The sequence below is a fragment of the Notamacropus eugenii genome, chromosome 3 (assembly GCF_028372415.1).
Source record: "Notamacropus eugenii isolate mMacEug1 chromosome 3, mMacEug1.pri_v2, whole genome shotgun sequence".
NCBI classification, from domain to species: Eukaryota; Metazoa; Chordata; class Mammalia; order Diprotodontia; family Macropodidae; genus Notamacropus; species Notamacropus eugenii.
This window is the reverse complement of record NC_092874.1, coordinates 323331450-323352725: the sequence shown is the minus strand read 5'-3', so window position 1 is coordinate 323352725 and position 21276 is coordinate 323331450. Positions and strand designations below refer to the sequence as shown.

The 21276-nt window shown below is 33.9% G+C and overlaps 1 protein-coding gene across 1 annotated transcript in view; it reads right to left on the bottom strand.

Moving 5' to 3' along the window:
• The window catches only part of CNTNAP4 (contactin associated protein family member 4), a 676519-nt gene that overhangs the window by 56194 nt on the left and 599049 nt on the right, over window positions 1-21276 (bottom strand). Inside the window, exon 15 of the mRNA XM_072596864.1 lies at window positions 18992-19119. Within this exon, the coding sequence (XP_072452965.1) occupies window positions 18992-19119 (128 nt within the window). The remainder of the gene's footprint in view (window positions 1-18991; window positions 19120-21276) is intronic.

The window sequence follows — 21276 nt, the reverse complement described above, 5'->3', positions numbered from 1 at the left end:
CATATGTCTTAAACAACTTACTCCATATACATTTATGATCCATGATACAATCATTCCATTTAAATGACTTTTCATGGAGAAAAAATGCATTTCTATAAAAGGAAAATATGACAACAAAATGAATATTCATTTTATTTTTAAAAAACAAAATTAAAACCAACATCCATATTCTGCAACTGTAATATTTTTAAACTTACATCTTGATTTGATTTAAGCCTGCATGACTTGTAATTATTTATATTTGTTAATTTATCCTGGAATTTGATTCAAGACTTAGTTCCTTGTTTACTTGTCCATGTATCACCCAATCAATTCATCAGCAAGTATTTACTAGTTATTTACTATTTGCTAAGAATTGCACTAGGTAATGGGAGTACAAAGATAGAAAAGATAATAATTCCTCCTATTAAGAAAAGTACATTTTATTGGGGGGATGGTTAAGTTAATATATAAATTAATATGTGCAAAGTAGTGGGACAGAGATGTGAGAGAATTAGAAAAGACTTCATGTGGAAGATGCTACTTGAGCAGAGTTTTAAAGGAAATGAAGTATTCTAAGAGGTAGGTGTGATATGGAACTCCTTTCCAGGAAAGGTAGATTGAGGCCAAGTTATCAAGTGATTTAGATAAAAGGGAGAATATTTGTTCATGAGGGCAATAAGGAGCTACTGGAGCTTGTGGAATGAAAATCCTTTCAGCAGCTAAGTGGAGGATAGATTGAAGAGGGAAGGATTTTGTAGCAGGGAAATCTATTGGTATGAAATTGAAATGGTCCAAGGTGGGAACTGAGATGATCCAGCATGGTAGCCTTGGCAATCAGAGAAGAAATGTACACAAGTGATGATATTCAGTAACTGATTAGGGATAAGAAGAATTTTTTGAACATAGTGAGATTGAGATATTCTTATGATATCCCATGTAAAATATATACTCAGCAACCAAAAATACACAACTGAATTTCAGGACAGAGATAAGGCTAGATATGAGACAGTGAGAGACAAATGATTAAAAGTATTAAAAAGGTGTGATTATGGGGGCAATCTCCTGTATATAGCAGGAAAGAATTAGATAAAATGGCCTTGGAGGGGAGAAAGGTAGAACCTTTATTAGAGAAAGGAACAAAGGAAAGGAGAACAAGAAAAAATGGCAAGGGGTTTTGAAAAGTAGAAAAGGAAGAAAAGAAGTTCATTGTGAATGACCAATTTTTCAATGAACATGAGATGACGTTTTTGCTATTGTTTTAGGCTTTCACATGCTTCATGACCCCATCTGAAGTTTTCTTGGCAATGTTACTGGAGAGCTTTTTCATTTTCTTCTCTAGCTCATTTTACAGCTGAGGAAACTGAAGCAAACAGAGTGAAATAAATTATTCAGGGTCACACAGCTAGCAAATATCTGAGGTCAGATTTGAACTCAGGTCTTCCTGACACTTGACCCAGTGCTTTATCCACTGCACCACTCAGCTGTCCATAAGATGAAGTATTTAGCTGAAAGGGTGAACAGAAGGAGTGGTACAGTGATGTCAAAGTGAAATAGAAATAGAGACCACTAATCCGTACATAAAGATCCCTGTAGGCTACACATTCACTTGGTTCCAAAATATGTTATCTATGCTTTATTATACTTTTATTTCATCAAATACTTGCCAATTATATTTTAATCTGGTTCAGGCCACACATTACCTTTGGGCACCACATGTTTTAACACCCTCATGCAAGAAGTTTGAGAAAGGATAAGAAAATTTGGAACATTCTCTAGTGAGTGGGATAAAGAATAATTGGGGAGAAGTAGAGACAAGATGGCAGGGTAAAGGCAGGACTCACCTGAGTTCTCCATTTGCAAATACCTTTAAAAAATGGTTCTAAACAAATTCTAGAGCAGCAGAACCCACAGAAAGACAGAGTTTAATAATTTTCCACCCCAAGACAATTTTAAATGTTGGCAGGAAAGGTATTTTGCATCAGGAAGAGAAAGGAGCACGGTCTAGCCATGCCAGTGTTGACCAGACCTCAAGAAACCAGGAGGAAGCCTCAGGAAGACTGAATCAGTGACAGTAGTGGAAGTTTTCAGACCTTTCAGGCCAAAGATGCCAAAGACAACTTAGAAGGTCAGCAGGAAAGATCTTTCAAATGTGGGTGAAAGTGGTGCATAGTCCAGAGCAGACTACATCAGCCTAGTTCAAGCTTCAGGCAATCAAAAGTAGATCTTGGAAGTCACTGAATCAACAGTGGTAGGCTGCTTCCCAAAGCTCTCAGGGCACAGACCATAAGGGAGTCAAACAACTTGTCAGAAGGAGATTACAAGAGTCTGTTAGCTAGCCATTAGACCGAAATCTACTTCTTTGTCCATACTTGAATCTAAGTTGCAGTCCTGGTGGCAGTCCCAGGACAAGGAGTACTACACCACAGTTGCCACAGTGGAGAGGGGATCCTCCTCACAGTTTCAGGGCAGTCAAGAGTGCTTGTGATCACTCAGAGACAACAGCACTGGCCAGAAGATTAGTAAATATGTCTCCTTAAATCATACCAACCTGGAAGAACTGAAAACATACAGATTCCTGGAAGTATCTCTGAAAATAGCAATAACAAACCCACAAAGCTTGGGAGAATGTGCCGTGCACCCTGGAAGCAGAGTCCTACTTAAAAAAAATAAGTAAGGCTGGGGAAATGGACAAAAAACAAAAAATTTCTGACTATAGAAAATTACTATGGTGACAAGGAAGATTAAAACATGCACTCAGAAGAAGACAACAAAGTCAAAGCTCCTATAATCAAAGTCTCCAAGAAAGAAAAAAAAACGAATTGGTCTCAGGGCATGAAAAAGTTCAAAAAGAGTTTGAAAATCAAGTAAGAGAGGTAGAAGAAAAATTGGGAAGAGAAATGAGAGCAATGCAAGAAAATCATGAAAAGGTAGTCAACTGCTTGGTAAAGGAGACACAAAAAATTACTGAAGAAAATAATATCTTAAAAAACAGACTAGCCAAATGATAAAACAGGTAAAATACAAAAGCCAATGAGGAGAAGAATGCCTTAAAAAAACAGAATTGCTCAAACGGAAAAAGAGACACAAAACAAAAAATCACTGAAGAAATGAACGCCTTAAAAAGTAGAATTGGTGAAAAGAAAAACTCACTGAAGAAAATAATTCTTTAAAATTATAATGGAGCAAATGGAAGTTAGTGAGTATATGAGAAATAAAGAAACAACAAAACAAAACCAAAAGAATGAAAAAAATAGAAGATACCGTGAAACACTTTATTGGAAAAATAACTAATCTGGAAAATAGATCTACAATAGATAATACATATATACACATGTATGTATATACAAGTATATAGAATGTATATATATATATGTGTGTATATACATATATAATATATATATGTGTGTATTTAAAAAAATAAAATTAAAGGAAAGAATGCATTGGAGAAAGGGGAAAAGGAGAGGAAGAATGGAATAAATTCTCTAACATAAAAGAGGCCTGAAAGAGATTTTACAGCAGAGGGGAAAATGGAGGATGTGGGGAGGAGAGTGTATGAACCTTATTCTCATCAAAATTAGCTTAAAGAGGGAAGGATATACACACTCAGTTGGGTATAGAAATTATCTTACCATACAGGAAAGTAGGAAGTGAAGGGAATAAGAGAGGGCTGGGGGAGCTGATAGAAAGGAGGTCAATTTGGGGGAGTTAAAATCAGAAGCAAAAACTTTTGAGAATGGACAGGGTAAAAGGAAAGAGAATAATATAAACGGGAAAATATCGTGGAAGGAAATACAAAGCAATCTTTACTGTGAAAAAATACATTGAATCTCTCTGATAAAGATTTCTTTTTTCCTAGAAATAAGAGCCATTCCTCAACTGATAAATGATCAAAGGACACAAACAGGCAATTTGCAGATCAAAGTCATCTATAGTCATATTAAAAAAGTGCTCCAAATCACTATTGATGAATTTCAAATTAAAACAATTCTGAACTATTACCTCACATCTGTCACATTGGCTAATATGACAAGAAAGGAAAATGAAGAATGTTGGAGGGGATGCGAGAAAATTAAAATGCTAATATACTTTTGGTGAAGTTAAATATTAATTAAACCATTCTGGAGAAAAATTTGAAAGTATACCCAAAGGGCTATAAAACCATGCATATCCTTTTGAGCAAGCAATACAACTATTACACATGCATCCCAATGAGATAAAAAACAAAAAAGAAAATGGATCTATGTGCACAAAAATAGTTACAGTAGTTCTTTTGGTGGTGGCAAAGAATTAGAAATTGAAGGGATGTCCATCAATTGGGGAATGGCTGAAAAAATTGTTATATATGATCATGATAGAACACTATTGTACATTAAGAAATAATGAGTAGAATGCTATCAGAAAAACAAGGAGAGGTGTACATAAACTGATAAAAAGTGAAATGGACAGAGCCAGGGGAACAATGTACACATAACTGCAATATTGTATGATAATCTACTATGAATAACTTAGCTATTCTTGGCAATACAATGATCCAAGACAATACAATGATCCAAGACAATTCTGCAGGACTTGAGATGAAAGGTGCTGTTCATCTCCAGAGAAAGAACTGAGAGGCTGAATATAGATCGAAGATACTTTTTTACTTTCTTTACTTTTCCTGTGTTTTTGTCTGTTTTCTTTCAAAGAATGACAAATGCAAATGTACTTTGCATGACTATATATGTTTAGCCTATGTCAAATTACTTGCCTTTTCAACATGGGGGGAGGGAAGGAGAAAATTTAGAACTCAAAATCTGAAAGAAAAGGATATTAGAATTGCTTTACATGAATTGAAAAAATATATTAAAGAAGATTTTTAAAAAAGATGAAAAAGTAAAATCTAAATGCTTCAAACACAAATGACTCAGCGTTCTCCAACAAATCAAAATATGAAGCAGTACGCAGTATATCAATACACATTATTTTCTTCCTGGGAATTGATACTTAAATATTTTTTAAAAATATATATCAATTTTTGAAACAACTGAGTAGATATTTCTTTTTCATCTCAGTTCTTCACTATCTAAGCAATTTATTCCAAGTCTCTATCTTCTGAAGAAAGTAATAACTTGGACTCATTCATCTGTCTCTTATCATCTTGTCTGAGAAGATGCTTTATTTCCCCCAGAAGTCACCTCTTGCTAAGAAAATAGCTTCTGGACTCAACAGTTCTGAACCTCTTGAACCCGTGCAATTGCCATCAAGGTAAGAAAAACCCAAATGTCAGGTTCACTGTTCAAAGACTTGCACTCATGGCAACAAACACAAAATAGAAGAGGTAACCAGAGACTTGAGCTTCAATGTCAGGTATATATAGACAGCATGGGCCATGATGTAGCACATAATACAGCATGGTATAACATGGCAGTCATGATAGCTGCCAGAAGGAGAGGAAACCTCCACCTCCTGGACAGAGGTCTAAGGACAGGTCAGAAGATTCCTCATATATTTGACAGATAGGAGGGTGACTGCAAAAGAAGTTCTCATTTTAAAATGCACTGTGTGGGCAAGTTTTTGTTCAGTGTCTAGTCCTTTGATGTTTCCTTCTCTTACACTTCACAATAAGGTGTGGACCACGTTATTAATAAGAAAACTGTATCATGATTTGAAAGTGCAAGTCAAAAGGGACCACTTTAGAGGCTGTTGCATTATCCCAAAGTACATTTCCGTCAATTCTAATCTAGATCCCATGTCTATCTGGAAGTGAGTTGAACCTTGGATACAACAGATCAGATGAGGATACCGCATTACACATCCATCCTAGTTAAATATCTGCTTTTCCAGTGATCACCTTGGTAGTACGTACATTTATCCATATCCTCAATTCTGGAAAATGTCTTTGAGAATCTAAGAAAACAGTTGTCCTTCTTCCAGTACCTTAGGCGGATTGCAATTGATATTTTAACATTGATTTTTTTTTTAAACTTTGAGTTCCAAACTTTTTCCTTTTTTCTCTCCCTTCTCCCCTCCTTATAGGTTACATATGTGCAATTGTGTAAACATATTCCACATAAGACTCATGAATTTCAATAATAGCATAAGTCTGTTCAACAAAGATCTTAGACAACCTTCTAAATGCTGTGAGTACTCAGAACAATTACAGCTGACAGACCTATAAGATCATATTTCCCTAAATACAAAATTAAATGAATTTTGCAGACATTTTACCAAGTACTCATGAAATAAAATAATTTATCAGAAAAATACAGAAAATAAAAGGAAAATTAATTTTCCTCTTATAAGGAAAGGCTATTCTATAATAAGCTCTCAGAACTTCTGGAGCTCAGCTAATAGGAATCTGAGATCAATTAGAAGTCAACACTTTTGCCCTCAAGTAAGAAACTGAGACATTTCCTATGAAAATATCTCCCATGGGGCCCCTTAGCACAGAGAGCAACCTATACATTCCCCCATGAAGATCTTGCCAAGTGATAGGATAATTAAGATGGAGGTTAAGACAAAATCTGTACAGAGGCCACTGTAAACCATAGGGCCACCCTTTTTTCCTTCAATGGATTTGTTAAATCATAGGACCTTCTAAATAGGGATTCAAAATCAACTATTGGTAGAACCAACATGCTTGTTGAAAAAGCAATTTGAAATGAACCCCAAATATAAATGAAGCTCCCTAGAAGGAATTAACTCCTCAAGGGAAGATCAAGGGAGAGATCATACCTGTATGTAGCTTAGGATTTGAGGAAATAGAAGAACTGGGAGATTAGGATTTTTGAGGGGACATCAATATATATGTGCAAATCTTAAATAAGGGCAGAAATTGAAATGAGGAGGAAAACTGTGAGCTAGGTACTGAAATCCTGAAGAAACAAGGGAAAATGTCATGTAGGCTGATAGATAATCTATTAGGATTTTGATTGAAGTTGCAATGGTAAGTAAAGAATATTTTAATTTGTCCCACAAGAATAATAAAATGGTGGAGAAAACTGCAGTTAGTGTGAGAGAGGGTGGCCCTGGTTGGCATGATTTTGGGGGACAGGTAAGTAGTTGTAAGGGCAAGTAGATATAAGGAGCCTCGGAAGAAGAGGTCTAAAAATGAAAGAAAACTATAACATTACTTCATTATGCAATATACACTAAAATTTCATTAGTCAGTTTTTAACTTGTATATATGATATGTGAACATTTCATTCAGTATTTGAATGAATTACTATTGACATCATTGTAAAACTTTCAGGGATATAATAAAGGTGTATGTGTTTTCAGATATCAAACATCTTTCTCAATTTTTTTCCCCATGCTTTTAGGAAAAGTATGGTTTGGAAACATATTATGCTATTTGAACAAAAAAATGCAACACCTCAAAATAGATTTGACATATAGAACATTTACTTTCTATGAAGTTATACAAGACAGTGATAACAGACATTTACTAATAATTCCTTTGATTGATTATAGAATTGATTATAGAAGAAAACAGCCCTGAGTGCAGCTCTATGCAGTGCTGGAAATATCACTGAATAAAGAGCTGTAACACTTAGTTTCCATTGCCAAAAAGCCAAGGGTAAAGTCACTTCACCATTTTGACTTTCATTTGTAAAACGGGGTTCTTAATATTCACCCCACCTATCTTCCTGTGATGGAATCACTTTGAATAAAGAGTAATATTAAATGTGAGATATAATCAGAATTGGAAATTTTGTAACATTAAAAATTCACTGATATTAAGGAATTAGGAAAACAAGTTTGAGAAATGCAAGGGACTTTGGAGATCATTTAATCTCATTTTTTTAATTTTATATTTAAGGGAATGAGACCTGGAGATGTTATGACTTGCCCAAAGTCACATAGGCAATAAATTGAAAAGCTAAGATTCAACCCCAGATCTACTAATGCCAAATCCATGATATTTTTTCACAATAGCACATCACTTGTGATCAGTCCAAATTGATGAAGTAACTGAATTAAGATGTTTTTCCCCTAAACAAAGCTTTTTTGTTGACACTATACATATAGAAGAAACTAGTCTTAAAAAGATGACAGTAAGGGACTTGCCTCGGTGAATAGATTTGTGATTAGCCAACTGATTGTATGCAAATCAGTGTTTTGAAAGTACTTAATGCTGCTAAAAATAATCTATCCCCTTAAAGAATTTCTTTTTTTAAATTCATATTTATTTAACAAACTCTTCTTTTACAGCTAGTGTAAGAAAAGAGTCTTTCAGCCTGCCCCACATATTAATGACCAGAAGTTCAGAATAGAATCTGAATGATAAAGTTTTACATAATAAATTATTATTTACAGATAGCATTTATGTAGCACTATATGTGTAGTACATTTAGGCAATGCACTTTATAGGTAAGTACTACTTATTTATCCTCATAGCAATTCTTGGAGGTAGACCATATTATTACTCTCATTTTACAGGCAAGGAAACTGGTACAGACTGAAGTTTAACGATTTTGCTGTCAACCAGCTAGTAAACATTTGAGGATGAATTGCAACTCAGGTCTTTCTGATCCTAGTTGCTGTGTTCTATCTAGTCTATTCAAATGTTTTACTATAATAATAAAAGTTATTAGCTGGTGGTAATTATAAAATACTCTTTTATCTGCAAACATTATAAACAGACATAATAACCTATTAATACAGGTAATGATATACCACTATTTTCTCCAACATCACTAATGATCTCTCAACTGCCAAATAATGTCCTTAGTCCTCATGCTTCCTGACTTCTCTGTTGACCTCTGACACTGTTGTCAATCTTCTTTTAATCCTCCCATCCTTTTAGGTTGTTAGGACACCAATCTCTCCTAGTCTTTCTTCCTACCTATTTGACTGCTTCTTCTCAGTGTCCTTTGATGGATTCTAATCCAGGTCATGCCCAATAACCAGATGAGCCCCACATGACTCTGTTCTGTGCTGTCTTCAGTTCCCCCTCTACACTACATCACTTGCTGATCTCTTCAGCTCCCATGGATTTAATTGTCATCACTATATTGATAATTCTCAGTTCTACTTAACCAGCCCTACTCTCTCTTCTGACCTCTAGTCTTCTATTTCCTGCTTTTCAGACATCAGACAACTGGATGCTCAGTAGAGATCTTAAATGTGAACATTCAATAAGTTCAAAATGAATTCATTATCTCTTCCCCAAATAACTTCCCCTATTACTGTTGATGGCATCACCTTCCATTCCCTCTGGCTCCATCCCTGACTCCTCACTTTCTCATCTCTTCCCATATCCAGTCTTTTGCCAAGGCCTGTCAGTTTCACCTTTGAAATATTCCCTTCTCCCTGCTGATAACTGACACTACCCTGGCACAGCTTGTACCACCACATGCCTAGCATACCACAGTAGCCTGCTGGTGGATCTGTCTCCCCTAAGTTTCTCCCTACTCAAATCCATCTTCCTTTCAGCTGCTAAAATGATTTTCCTAAAATGCAAGTCTGATCATGTCTCCAGGATCAAATACAAAAGCCTGTCTTTCAAAGCTGTTCATAACCTATCCTCCCACTCCCAAACTTTCTAGTTTTCTTACACTTTTACACCTCCCCATGTATTCTTCAGCTAGGGGAAGTCAATTAACCTTGTTTGCCTCAGTTTCCTCATTTGTAAAATGAACTGGAGAAGGAAACAGCAAACCACTTCAGGATCTCTGCAAGAAAACCCCCAAATGGGGTCATGAATACAAGAATGTACTCTTCAATCCAATGACAATGTTCCTTTTGTTCTTTGATGAACAAGACACTCCAGCTCTTTGTTCCAGATATCTTCTTAGACTGTTCCTCATGCCTGGAATGATCTCCCCCCAACCTCCCCACCTTAACCTTCTGGCTTTCCTGACTTCCTTTAAGACTCAACTGAAATTTCACCTTCTACAGGAAGCCTTTCTGAATACTGTGCCTCTTAATTCTTCCCTCAGTTAATTATTTTCTATTTATCCTGTATATACATATATATATACACTATATATATGTATATACATATATATAAATATGTATATATGTGTATATATGTATACACATATATATACACATATATATGTATGTATGTGTGTGTATATATATATATATATATATATATATATATATATATATATATATATATATATATATATATATATATATATATATATATATATATATATACATAGCTTGCTTTCACACACATTTGCTTGTTGTCTCTCTCATTAGATTGTGAGCTCCTTGAGGGCATGGTCTGTGTTCTGCCTCTCTTTGTATTCCCAGTGTTTAACACAGAACTTGGTATACTTTGTCATTCCATCTTTTCAGTCATGGCCATATTTGAACTCAGATCTTCCTGACTCCAGGCCCAATGACTCATCCTCTGTGCTACCTAACTGTCTCACATATAGTTGGTGCTTAATGAAGGCCTGATGATTGACTGACATTAACTTGTGGTTTAAGGAAAGCCAAATCATGCATCCAGTTGATCAGAAGAGAATAGGAGCAAGGAAGAAGACAATTTCTTTTAGTCTTACTCAAAGAAAGAAAATCTGATTTTTATGCTATTTTTCTTTTATAACTTCTGATTTAAAACTTACACAAATGATTTATATGATTTCCATTTCAGTGAAAGTCCATTACATTACATTTTAGATTCTGACAGAAACTTGGAGAATAAAATAAAAGTTTTAGAAATGCCTTTTTTGAAAACTAAATGTTATGTTTTCAAATTTTAAGTCCTATAGTATTTTATAGTAGAAAATAGTGGAAACCCAAATTATCATGTACCTAGAAGAATGAGGACTTAGAAGAATACAATTCCACACTTAAAGGGAATTGACCATTTTGGTTATAACCAGTTTTTGTGAAAACATACGTTATTAGCCCTGTCAAAGAAAAACTTAGAGAAGAAAAGAACATTCACTTCTAAAGTTTCAAAGAATATTCAAAATATCTATTTTAATTTAGAAATTTGAACTAAAAGGTTAGGAAATATGAGGAAAAAGTAGGCACTGACTGTAGTCTAAATCATACTTTTAAATATTTAAGACTTATAAAACATAAACTAGTGACCATAATTTTTGAAGTGGAAATATTTCTAAGTTTATTATTATTATTATATGGAGGAAGAGAATTTGGAGATGTTCATCACTGTACTGGCCACAAGTTAGAGTACTTTTGGTCATGGAAATTTACCCTGCAATAGAGGGGTTGCATGATCTGTGTTAATTGATGGAATGCCTAATACTGATGAAGTCGCAGATCTATGACATACTGAAATATAATTAGTTTTATTTTTTCCAAAGCACAAATATACTGATTTTTATGACATAACAGCTTCTCATTTTGTTCTTGTTTTAATAATTTTAATAGCCTTTTCTTAATTGGAAGTATCATGGTATGTAAAACAGCAGCATCATAATATCCAAAAGAAATGGTGTTTCTCTGAAAATCACATTCAGACATTACTTTGAAAATAGATGAATACAAAGAATAAAGGCACCTATAGTTTTTGTTTGTTTGTTTGTTTTTTTAAACAGCAAACACTAAAAATAAGACTGGCTTGATGTATAGAAAGTGGTTAGCCCTCTTGCAATAAAACAAAATAAAATTCATACGATGAAAGCAATTTCATGAGATTTCTGAGAGGAAGATATATTCATGAATGTTATATTCTTATAATTGCTTCTGGGTTTCTGCAACAAATGGTTGGTTGTTGTCCTTCATTTCTGAAGAGGAGCAAAATGACATCATCATGATAAAGTGAAAATTCAGTGTGCCCGACTGCGGCTGTTCAGACCAACATGAGCTTGGAATGCTCTATCACAGGGTGGGCACAGATAGTCCATGTGAATATTTGGGGTGGATGTCCCAAATTTGTGCATCCTGCATTTACTTTGTGATGTCTCAATTCTGCTTTGCTCAAAGAGAAAAGCACCCTTTCTGATGTGGGCATGCCATGATGAGCAGTCCTATGGCAGTGTCTCCCACAGTACACATTCAAATCTAAAGTTCTTGAGAGAGACCTTGAGAGTGTTTTATATCATTTCTTCTGGCCACCATGTGATCGCCTGGTCAGATCTTTTGATTCATGTGTAAATTTGATTTGTGAGGCAGAGTTGCACAAAGTCCTCAGCCTCACTCTCTCCTCTAGAGTCATCATAGTTCAGTGGCACGACAGAGTCACGATGGCTGCCAATGGCTCAGGGTGCAGTGGATGACCTTAGCATCTTTGGTGTCTAACCAAGCTCTAAGTGCTCCACATCTCCCACTTCAGTCACCTTCATGACCTTTGGAACAAATTGTTCTCATCCGCCCATTCCACCATAGGAAGTCTTCACATGCTTGGGGTAGACACCCCTCTAACTCAACAATGGGTTTGAAACGCCTTGGTTACCCTCAACCTGGTTTGTCCCATCTGCCGAAATGGTTTACCAGGGTATGGCTGCTGTGCATACTGCAGTTTCTTAGAGCCACAGGTGAGAATTAGATGGAACAGGTGGACACCAAAGGTGGATGAGCCCCAAAAAGGGCTTGGCAGCTATCACACCAAAAGTACTGGTCCTCCCTGAACACACCCTACACTATATCAATGGTTAATAAATAAATGTACATACACTCAACTTAATTATCTGAAGATAGATTATGCATTGATACTTTGGTATCAAATTCATGTTGACATAACTCCTTCATTTCATTACTGCTACTTGTGATTACTCATACCTCTACAAGGAACCTGTAATGTTAAAACAGATGGAAGGGAAGGCCTGTTGAAATAAAGTATTTATTTGTGTCCCACTCCAGTAAAAGGATCAACCAACAAAAAAAGAAAAGAAAGGAAAACATGTGTTAAGGAACATGCATTTAGGACTAGAAGATCCCTTAGAGGGAGTTGTGTCAACCCCTTCATTTTACAGATGAAGAAACTGAGAGTCAGAGAAATTGAAACAAAGTATAAAATTATAAAACGTACAAAAATCAGAAATAATGATCGAAATATTCTGCAAATTTAAGCATTTTTACAACTACATGTTGACAGCACATGCACTCCTTCAGCAATATAGAAACAACTGATGTTAGCAAAGAATTAGAAAGAATTAAATAGATGGCTAATAAAGATTATTTATGAGTCATATATTACATTCCACAGAAATTATTTAATTACAAGTGGAAATGAAAATTAGTTATTAATATTAATTACTTTGTATATTCTTTTCATATCAGGGATTACATAGTTGATTCACCCAATAAATCAACCAATAACCATTTTTAAATACCTACTGTTTGCAAAGCACATTAAAATGCTAAAGGGTTAATTCTATGATGCTTTGAGTTGTCTTTGTCATTGTTGCTAACTTTTATATCTTCTTACTATGTGCCAGGAACTATGCTAAGTACTTTACGATTATTATCTTCAGAGAGTTTATTATATTATTCATTATGTTATTATCATTTGGAAGGCACGGTATAAAAATGGTTACAGCAGTAACCTCAAGACTCAGAAGATCTGAGTTTTTGCTATTCTGACATATATATAGTGTATGATTCCAATTAGGCAATTCAGTTTCTCAAGTGATCTAGAAAACTCTCGAGGACAATCTGTAGAGAACAAGGTCACCTACATGGTGGAGAGATACAAGTGAAGTTTTCACAACAATTAAATAACAAATTTATTCCCTGAAATTATAACAACCATATTTAACACCAAATTCATCCTTTTCACTTATTTTCCCTTAGATTTTTCTGGCAAAAAAATTGGCAAGAAATGAACTTTCTTGGACATCAATAGTCATCATAAAACCTCCAGATTATTAATTGTATCATCCAAGTCTGAATTTCTTAATATTTCTTGACATGGAAACTTGGACTTTAGATTGAAATATCACAAGTCTCGAATAATTGGTTCTCAAATTTGAAAACTTGGGTGCCTCATAGTGGGTTTTCATAACATAAGAACATTTTCAGTTTGAATAGTTCAGTTCTAGTTTTCCTAACTACTTAATTTTGAAAATCATGTCATTATAGTGAATTATGATATTATACTTGTTCTAAATACTTTTCAAGAAATTTTTCTATCTTTCACTATATCCTATTCAAGGCTTCATTATGTACAGTGAAATTCAAGTTTTGGTCGCTCTTAACAAAGTGAACAAAAGCTAATATTATCTCCAGTATCAAAATATGGAAGAGAATGGAGTCTATACAGTAAGGCAAATGGCCTTTTAATTCCTAGGAAAAAATCTACATGTATTTTGGAAGGTATAGTTTTTCTGTTGCTTAGTCATTTCAATTATGTCCAAATGTTTGTCTCCCGATTTTGAGGGTTTTCTTTGCAAACATCATCATCTTCCTCTTCATCATCTTCTTCCTCTTTTCTTCTACATCTTCTTCTTCTTCTTGTTCTTCCTCCTCCTGCTCCACCTTTTCCTTTTTCTCTTCTTCATCTTCACTCTTCTATTCATAGACCTATTCTTGGTCTTCTGAAGCTTGACATTTTAACAATATTTCCAAAAATATTTTGTTAGTGACAAAATAACATGTTTAATAAGTTTTCAGATGACAGAAATGGAAAGATAAATAAAATAATAAATGATAGTTAGAATCCAAATGATATTAATAAGCTAGAACATAGAAGCAACTCTAATATGATATAGTAATTATGTCATACATTGGATTCAAAATATAGATTTTACAGAGACACAATGTATGAAGCATGGAAAAAATTCACAAGTAAAAAAATTCTCAAGGATTTTACTGGCCCTCAATTTTATTTTGAAAGAAGACTGTATCATGGCATCCCAAAACTCTAATACTGATGTTGGCTGCATTAAAAGAGAAACAGTGTACATGATGAAGAAGGCATATATGAACCTCATTTAGCTGGAAGGGTATGTCTTAAGAGTGTTCCAGTCTATTTCAATTATTTCACAAACGGACCATATATTTCAATGCATTAGTGTTGAAAAAAAAAGGCTGTTATCACAGTACATTTTAACTCACACAAGGGAAATCTTATAACCATACAGCAGACACAGATATATAAAAAGAAGAAGCTGGAGGAAAGAAAAGGAAATAAGTACATCCGCCAGGAAAATTTCCAGTCCTTAGTCATAATTATCTTTAGACCCATAACATGAAACTAAATTACAAAGAACTCCAGAGACTTGACGATTTGTTTTACTCAAATTACTTGCTTCATACTTATTTCAGTTGTTTTATATTTTGTGAATAAATTGTTTTCTCAAGATATATTTTGCATATGTTTATATGTATGGGAAAATACTTTATATGCATGAGAAATAATAGTGAGTCCATAGAGAATTATAATAAGACGTGAATTCAAGTCAGGCCCTTTGACACATAAAAGCTACATGATCATGAGGAAATTTCAACTTTTTTTTTTCATACCTCTTTAAAACTATCAATTTTGGATAAATTACAAATTTGCATTGTTTGAGACAGTTTGCAAACCAGGAGTTCACTACATCAGTGAAATAAGATCTGACCCAGATTCAGAAGATCAGAACTTCATTTTTCAAATGTTACCACAGAAGTACTTCTATTATATAGAGCATTTATAAACTCTTGCTGTGCAGTATACTGTTATCTCTTTATTTTATGACATATTTCTTCCAGCTACTTAGCATTTCAAGCTATTTTCATATGGCTATGGTACTATTAAACTAAATTGGCAAATATTTCTCGAGATCTTACATTCTGTCATATTATTTTCATAGAGCATGAGAATATGAGAGGAAGTAAACCTGTTATGAGGATTGGTAGAACCCAATTCTCATCTTGGATTATGTATTGCTCAAGAGGTATTTTCTTTTCTTTTTCTCAGATAAAACTACAGAGATAGTATTAGGCAAGGTTTTCTCCTTCTCTATCATCCTTTCACTTACATCTTATCTATTCAAACACAATTGATATAATTATTCTATCTTTCTGGTTATACAAAGTATTACAAAGAAGCAAGATTATTATGGTTTCCATCTATAATTTACTGTTAGATGCAAATTTCTTTTCAGTTCTTTGGAGAAATTCACACTCTCTCATTGGCATGTCAGCAAGGAAAGTATTCTTCTGGATTGAAAAAAAAAACCCTGTAATTATGCTTCCATTCCCATCCGAATGAAACTTAATTTATGGTATACATAGTGATAGTTCAACATAAGGGGAAGAAGGGAAAGGGTCTGAGCATTCATATTGTGCCTGCTATGTTTTAGAAACTGTTCTAAAATCACTATATCATTTGATTTCTCATAACAATCTTGTGAGGTAGGTACTCTTATTATCCTCATTTTATGGAAGCAGAAAGAAGTTAAGTGACTTGCTCAGGGTCACACAGTTAGTATAGGTCTGAGGTCACATTTGTACTCAGATCTTCCAAACACCATGCCCGACGCTCTTTTTACTGTGTCACCAGCTGCAGTATATGATACCAGCTATATTAATATGACAAGAGAAAATCTGAAAGGTAAATCCAATATATTATTATCTTTTCTTTCTTCTAGAAAAAAGGGCATTTCCATTCTAGACAATCTCTACATCACAGAAATCACAGGCTTGAACCATATGCAGATGAGACCTGCATTCTCCAAATGTTATCCCCTTGAAAGCAATATTACACAGACTATTTAGAAAACATTGGGGCATCTGTATAGTTAGCTTTTTATTTTATTGTGTATTTTTTCTAGCTTCTAAGGATTTTAGGTTGACTATATAATGTCACTATCGCTATTATCAGAAACTTAATTGCCAGGTATTTCCTCACATCGCAGATCTTCCCATGTTATTTTTAGAGGACATTTAGGTTTCAGTGGTAATTTCAGTTTCACGCACACACTTTGCTTTATATTCAGTGGATCTGGCCCCTCAATCATGCAGACTTAATTTTACTTCAGCCTATCCATATTTGCCATCTAACATACAGAGATTCTCTGTTGTTTTTTGATTGTTTTCCCATCATTGGCAGACATACTGATCACTCGTAGTCTTAGACTCTGATATTTGCTTCACCTTGTCTGATGATGAAAGAAAAAAAATGAATACTCCAAATTTGCTCAAATACTACAGCATTCTAGCATCAGACAAATCTTGATAATAGAGAAGAATGGAATGACGGAATAAGCCAGCTTTTCAAAGCCTCTAAGTAGTGGTAGCTTTAACGAGATATACTTTCTTTTCTCATGATTTCACTGACTGCTTTGTTCCTTTTCCTGAGAAGACCCAGACTGAAGAATTATAAATATGCTGTTCTCTGCTTCTAAATATTTTGCTTTCTTGATATACTAAGTCTGTCAGAATATTAAAATAATTTCATTTCTCCTTTAAATTAAGGGAATATTCTGTTCAGAAAGCAAGCACTAGTTTAGCTATTACATTTCCATCAGCTTTAGTAGCTTTGTTTCTGTCTACTACCATATGCTGGTAACAGAAAAAGAGGACTGAAAGGAAGATTAGTTTATCATCTTTGCTTCAGGCAAGTGCATACCTCCCATATGGATCTCTGACAGATGAGACTAACTCAATTTTAAAAGACACATAGTTTCTTAGCAACTCATTTTTAACGCCCTTGGTGTATGCATAGCCTTCTTTAAACCTAAATATACTATTTGCCAGCCAAAGTCTATTGTCATTTACTCAGTCCTCAGGTTACATGAATGATATCTGACCATCATTTTGATGAATAATAAAGTCACCCCTCTGCCTCTTGCAGTGCAGGTTAGTTAATTTCCAACTTAAAAACAAATACACATAAAAATTATTTTCTCAGTTTTCAGTAGAGCACCTTGATTATTTTCATATTTTATTTCTCCATATTTTCCATCCTTCCCTGGAATATTAAACCCTGAGCAAAAGATGTATTAGCAATATTTAATCTTTGCTCAGTATAATGCAAGGTTTTTATGTTAACTATGTCTGTTTCTAATAAAACTATTTTCTCTTATTTTTTAAACAAAAACACACAATTTCTGTTGCATATTGTTCATAGATCTACAAACCAGAATACAACTAGAACTACATAGATCTATCTTCTCATACTGGCCAAAACTTTAGCAAACAGGCTAAAAGCAAACTGAGTTCAATAAAATCATATATATATATGTATGTATAAAAAAATATATATTTATAATATATATAGTATAATAATATATTTATAATAATATAAAACGTACTTAAATGATGTGCCATTCTAGAAATGTCTGACTTTCAACTTTCAACTGACTAAAGTCATTATTTTAATTATATATATAAATATAAAAATAATGACTTTAGTCAGTTGAAAGTCAGACATTTCTAGAATGGCACATCATTTAAGTACTTTTTTTTCTGAGCCTCTTCCATAATGAATGTAATTTCTAGACTAGAAAAATTTTGAAAAGCAGCTTATGAATGGGTATCTGTGTTTACTTTATTCAGCACTGTAAAGAGACATTTACACAGTTGCATATGAAATTAGCCAAAATTGAAAATTATGAGCATTAAGAATTGTAAAAGCAAAATTGAAATAAAAATCCCTAATCCATTTGAGAATACTGTCATTAGTTTCCGAACTCAACTCTAGAATTAACAGCTGAGAAGTAACATTTTTTTTCTGCAAAATTTCAGAAGGCTTCATATGTGGAAAAGTAAAGTTGAATAATTGAGGTTTGCTAGTATGAATCATAAGCATAAGCATTAGAATTAATGATTATCAGTCTTTTTCTCAGTGTCTGACCATAGTTAGAATGGCAGCAAAATACCTATCATTGGACAAACAAAGAATATTTTTGAATAAATGAATTAATGTAATGAATTAATATTTCAGTTCATTTTGTGTACAATCTTAGGTGTATATAATCCTACAATATCATTCAAGTCAGTTGTGTTTCTCTTTATTATTGCACTACATAAATTTCTCTCTAAAGTATTTATTACATTAAAAGTAAGTCTCAAGGATAGGTACCTAACTGTATGTAAAATATTGGCAATATATGAAGGCAGAGAAAAACAAAACAAAACAAATAAGTAAAAAAATCTTCTTGTCAATACTTACTATCACCTTGGCACAGCAATGGCCCCAATTTATAAGCTGCTTCAGAGTTTGGTCGGTCTGTATCTGTAATTACTATCTGAGTTACTGGCAGATGTTCTTTATAGGAAAGGAATCCAGTATCATTAGCCCTGAAAAATGGAAAACACAACAAACCATGCTTAAATCAGTCTGATTACCATTCATGTCATAGAAAGAAAAAGATATTTTCTTTGTCCTCTTAAAAATCAAAATGTGAACTTGCTCACATATACTAGTAAAGAATCAACCATTGTTCATCTGAAGGCTTGTAAACATGATCATATTTTTTAATTAGGGTATTTGAGGGCACAAAATAAAAAGGCAATTTTTCATCTAAATTACTACATAGTAGTAAGTAGGCAGGCCTAAAAGTGTGGTCATCTATTCAAGTGTGAGATTACATTTCTGACCTAATTAATTAGCTAACTGCTTTCTAGATTTAGTCACTGTACAGTTATTATTCAATATTTATGCATGAATAAATTATTGCCTTACTGAAAAATCACCTCATTGACTTAAAGCTAAGCAATTTTAATTCCCTCTATTTGACAAATTTATTTTCAGATTTTTTTCCAGTATTTTGCATCTCATTGACTTAAAAATATAAAGCTGAATCTAGTTTCTGCTCTAGTAATAACTAGTTAAATGATCTTGGATTAATAGCTCTATGCCTCAGTTTGCAAGGCTGAAAAGTGAGAGCGTTGGGTTAGATGCTCTCCCAAGTTCCTTTCCAGAACTAAAATTCCAGGATTCTCTGACAAGAAAACAATGAGAAATAAAATTTAGTTTAATGAAATGCTGAAATTGTCTTACATAATCAATTATGGCTTGATCATAAGAATTTTATGGTTGAGAGAAATAAAATAAATATGAATCAGGTAGAAGTGACCTGTACAAATCCAAGTAACTATTTTCTTTGCCAAGTATAGTTCTACTTAGAGACAGTTTAGATAATTTGCTTCATCAGCCTGAGCCTACAGAGGAGGCAACTGGAAAAGGCTTCAAGATATTTACATTCTAATCGTGGTTCAGCTCTTAACTGCTTGTATGACCTTGAGTGAATCATTTGTCAGGATTACAGACAGAAACTCAGATTTGGAAAGGACTTCAGAAGACATCTAGTCAATCAAGGGTCTACAGGAACATTCTTTACAGTATATCTTTCTTATCTGTACCCATTTATTGCTTTATAAAACGAATAACTGAGGCAAACAAGTTTAAGTGACTTGTCTAGGGTGACATAGTTAATAAGTGTCTGAGACTGGATTTGAACTCTGAAGATGAATTACTCTGATTCCAGACCTAGTGCGCTTTTTACTGTGCCACCTAGCTGCTCATGCATTTAATCTGGCTGGCATCTCAATCAGCAGAAATCCCAGCGAGTAACAGCCTTTCTCACTAATACAACTGTCAACATAAAGAGACAGTGCATAGAAAATTCTGCCAATCACTTATATTTGTAGATTTACAGCAATAAATATGAATGCATAAATATTTGATTATTGCAGTTCTGCTGTGCATCAAGATCCAGACCGTCTCTGAGAAAAAGATAAAAAAAAAAATTCAGATTTCAAAATGAGGATTTTTGGTCAATATGCTTGAAAAGACACCTCCCCCTCCCCGCTCCGATGCCTTATATTCATGCTAAAGTAATCTGGAGTTGGGAAGACCATGCAAATATTTATGATTATGTAATGCTTTCAGATTTATATGAAATTTTCCTTGTAAATCCATGAGGTTAGGTGAATATAAAGATTTTTATTCACACTAAAAAAAAAAAAAACAAAAACAAAAACGAAAAATGAAGATAAAAGAGGTGACCGGACAGCTCTTTGACCATGGAGGCTTTCTGTAGAAAGCTGGTTAAAATGAATTATATCTTATAAAGCTCATACGCGGTCGATGCAGGAATTGGACCCATATATGTTTATGTTCAGGGTTCTTTCCATCACATCATATCGTATACACAATAGAGTACAATGTTTGGGGAGTTAAACGGTCAAGTTCAAAGGGCGTTGGCCATTGCTATGGTGATATGATTTATGTATGTTGTCCTAGCACTAGACTGGTTAAGATTGAAAAAACTCAGGATACCAAAACTAGCCAATAGGTAAGAATTATTTTTTCCCCTAGTCACAGTAACTTCTATCAACCATCAGTTAAAGCACTGCATTTCAAAGTACATCAATAGAAGGAGTATCTATACAGGCAAAAACACTGATCTTTGAAGTACTTAAATATAAAATTAAAATAAACTTTTCAAAATT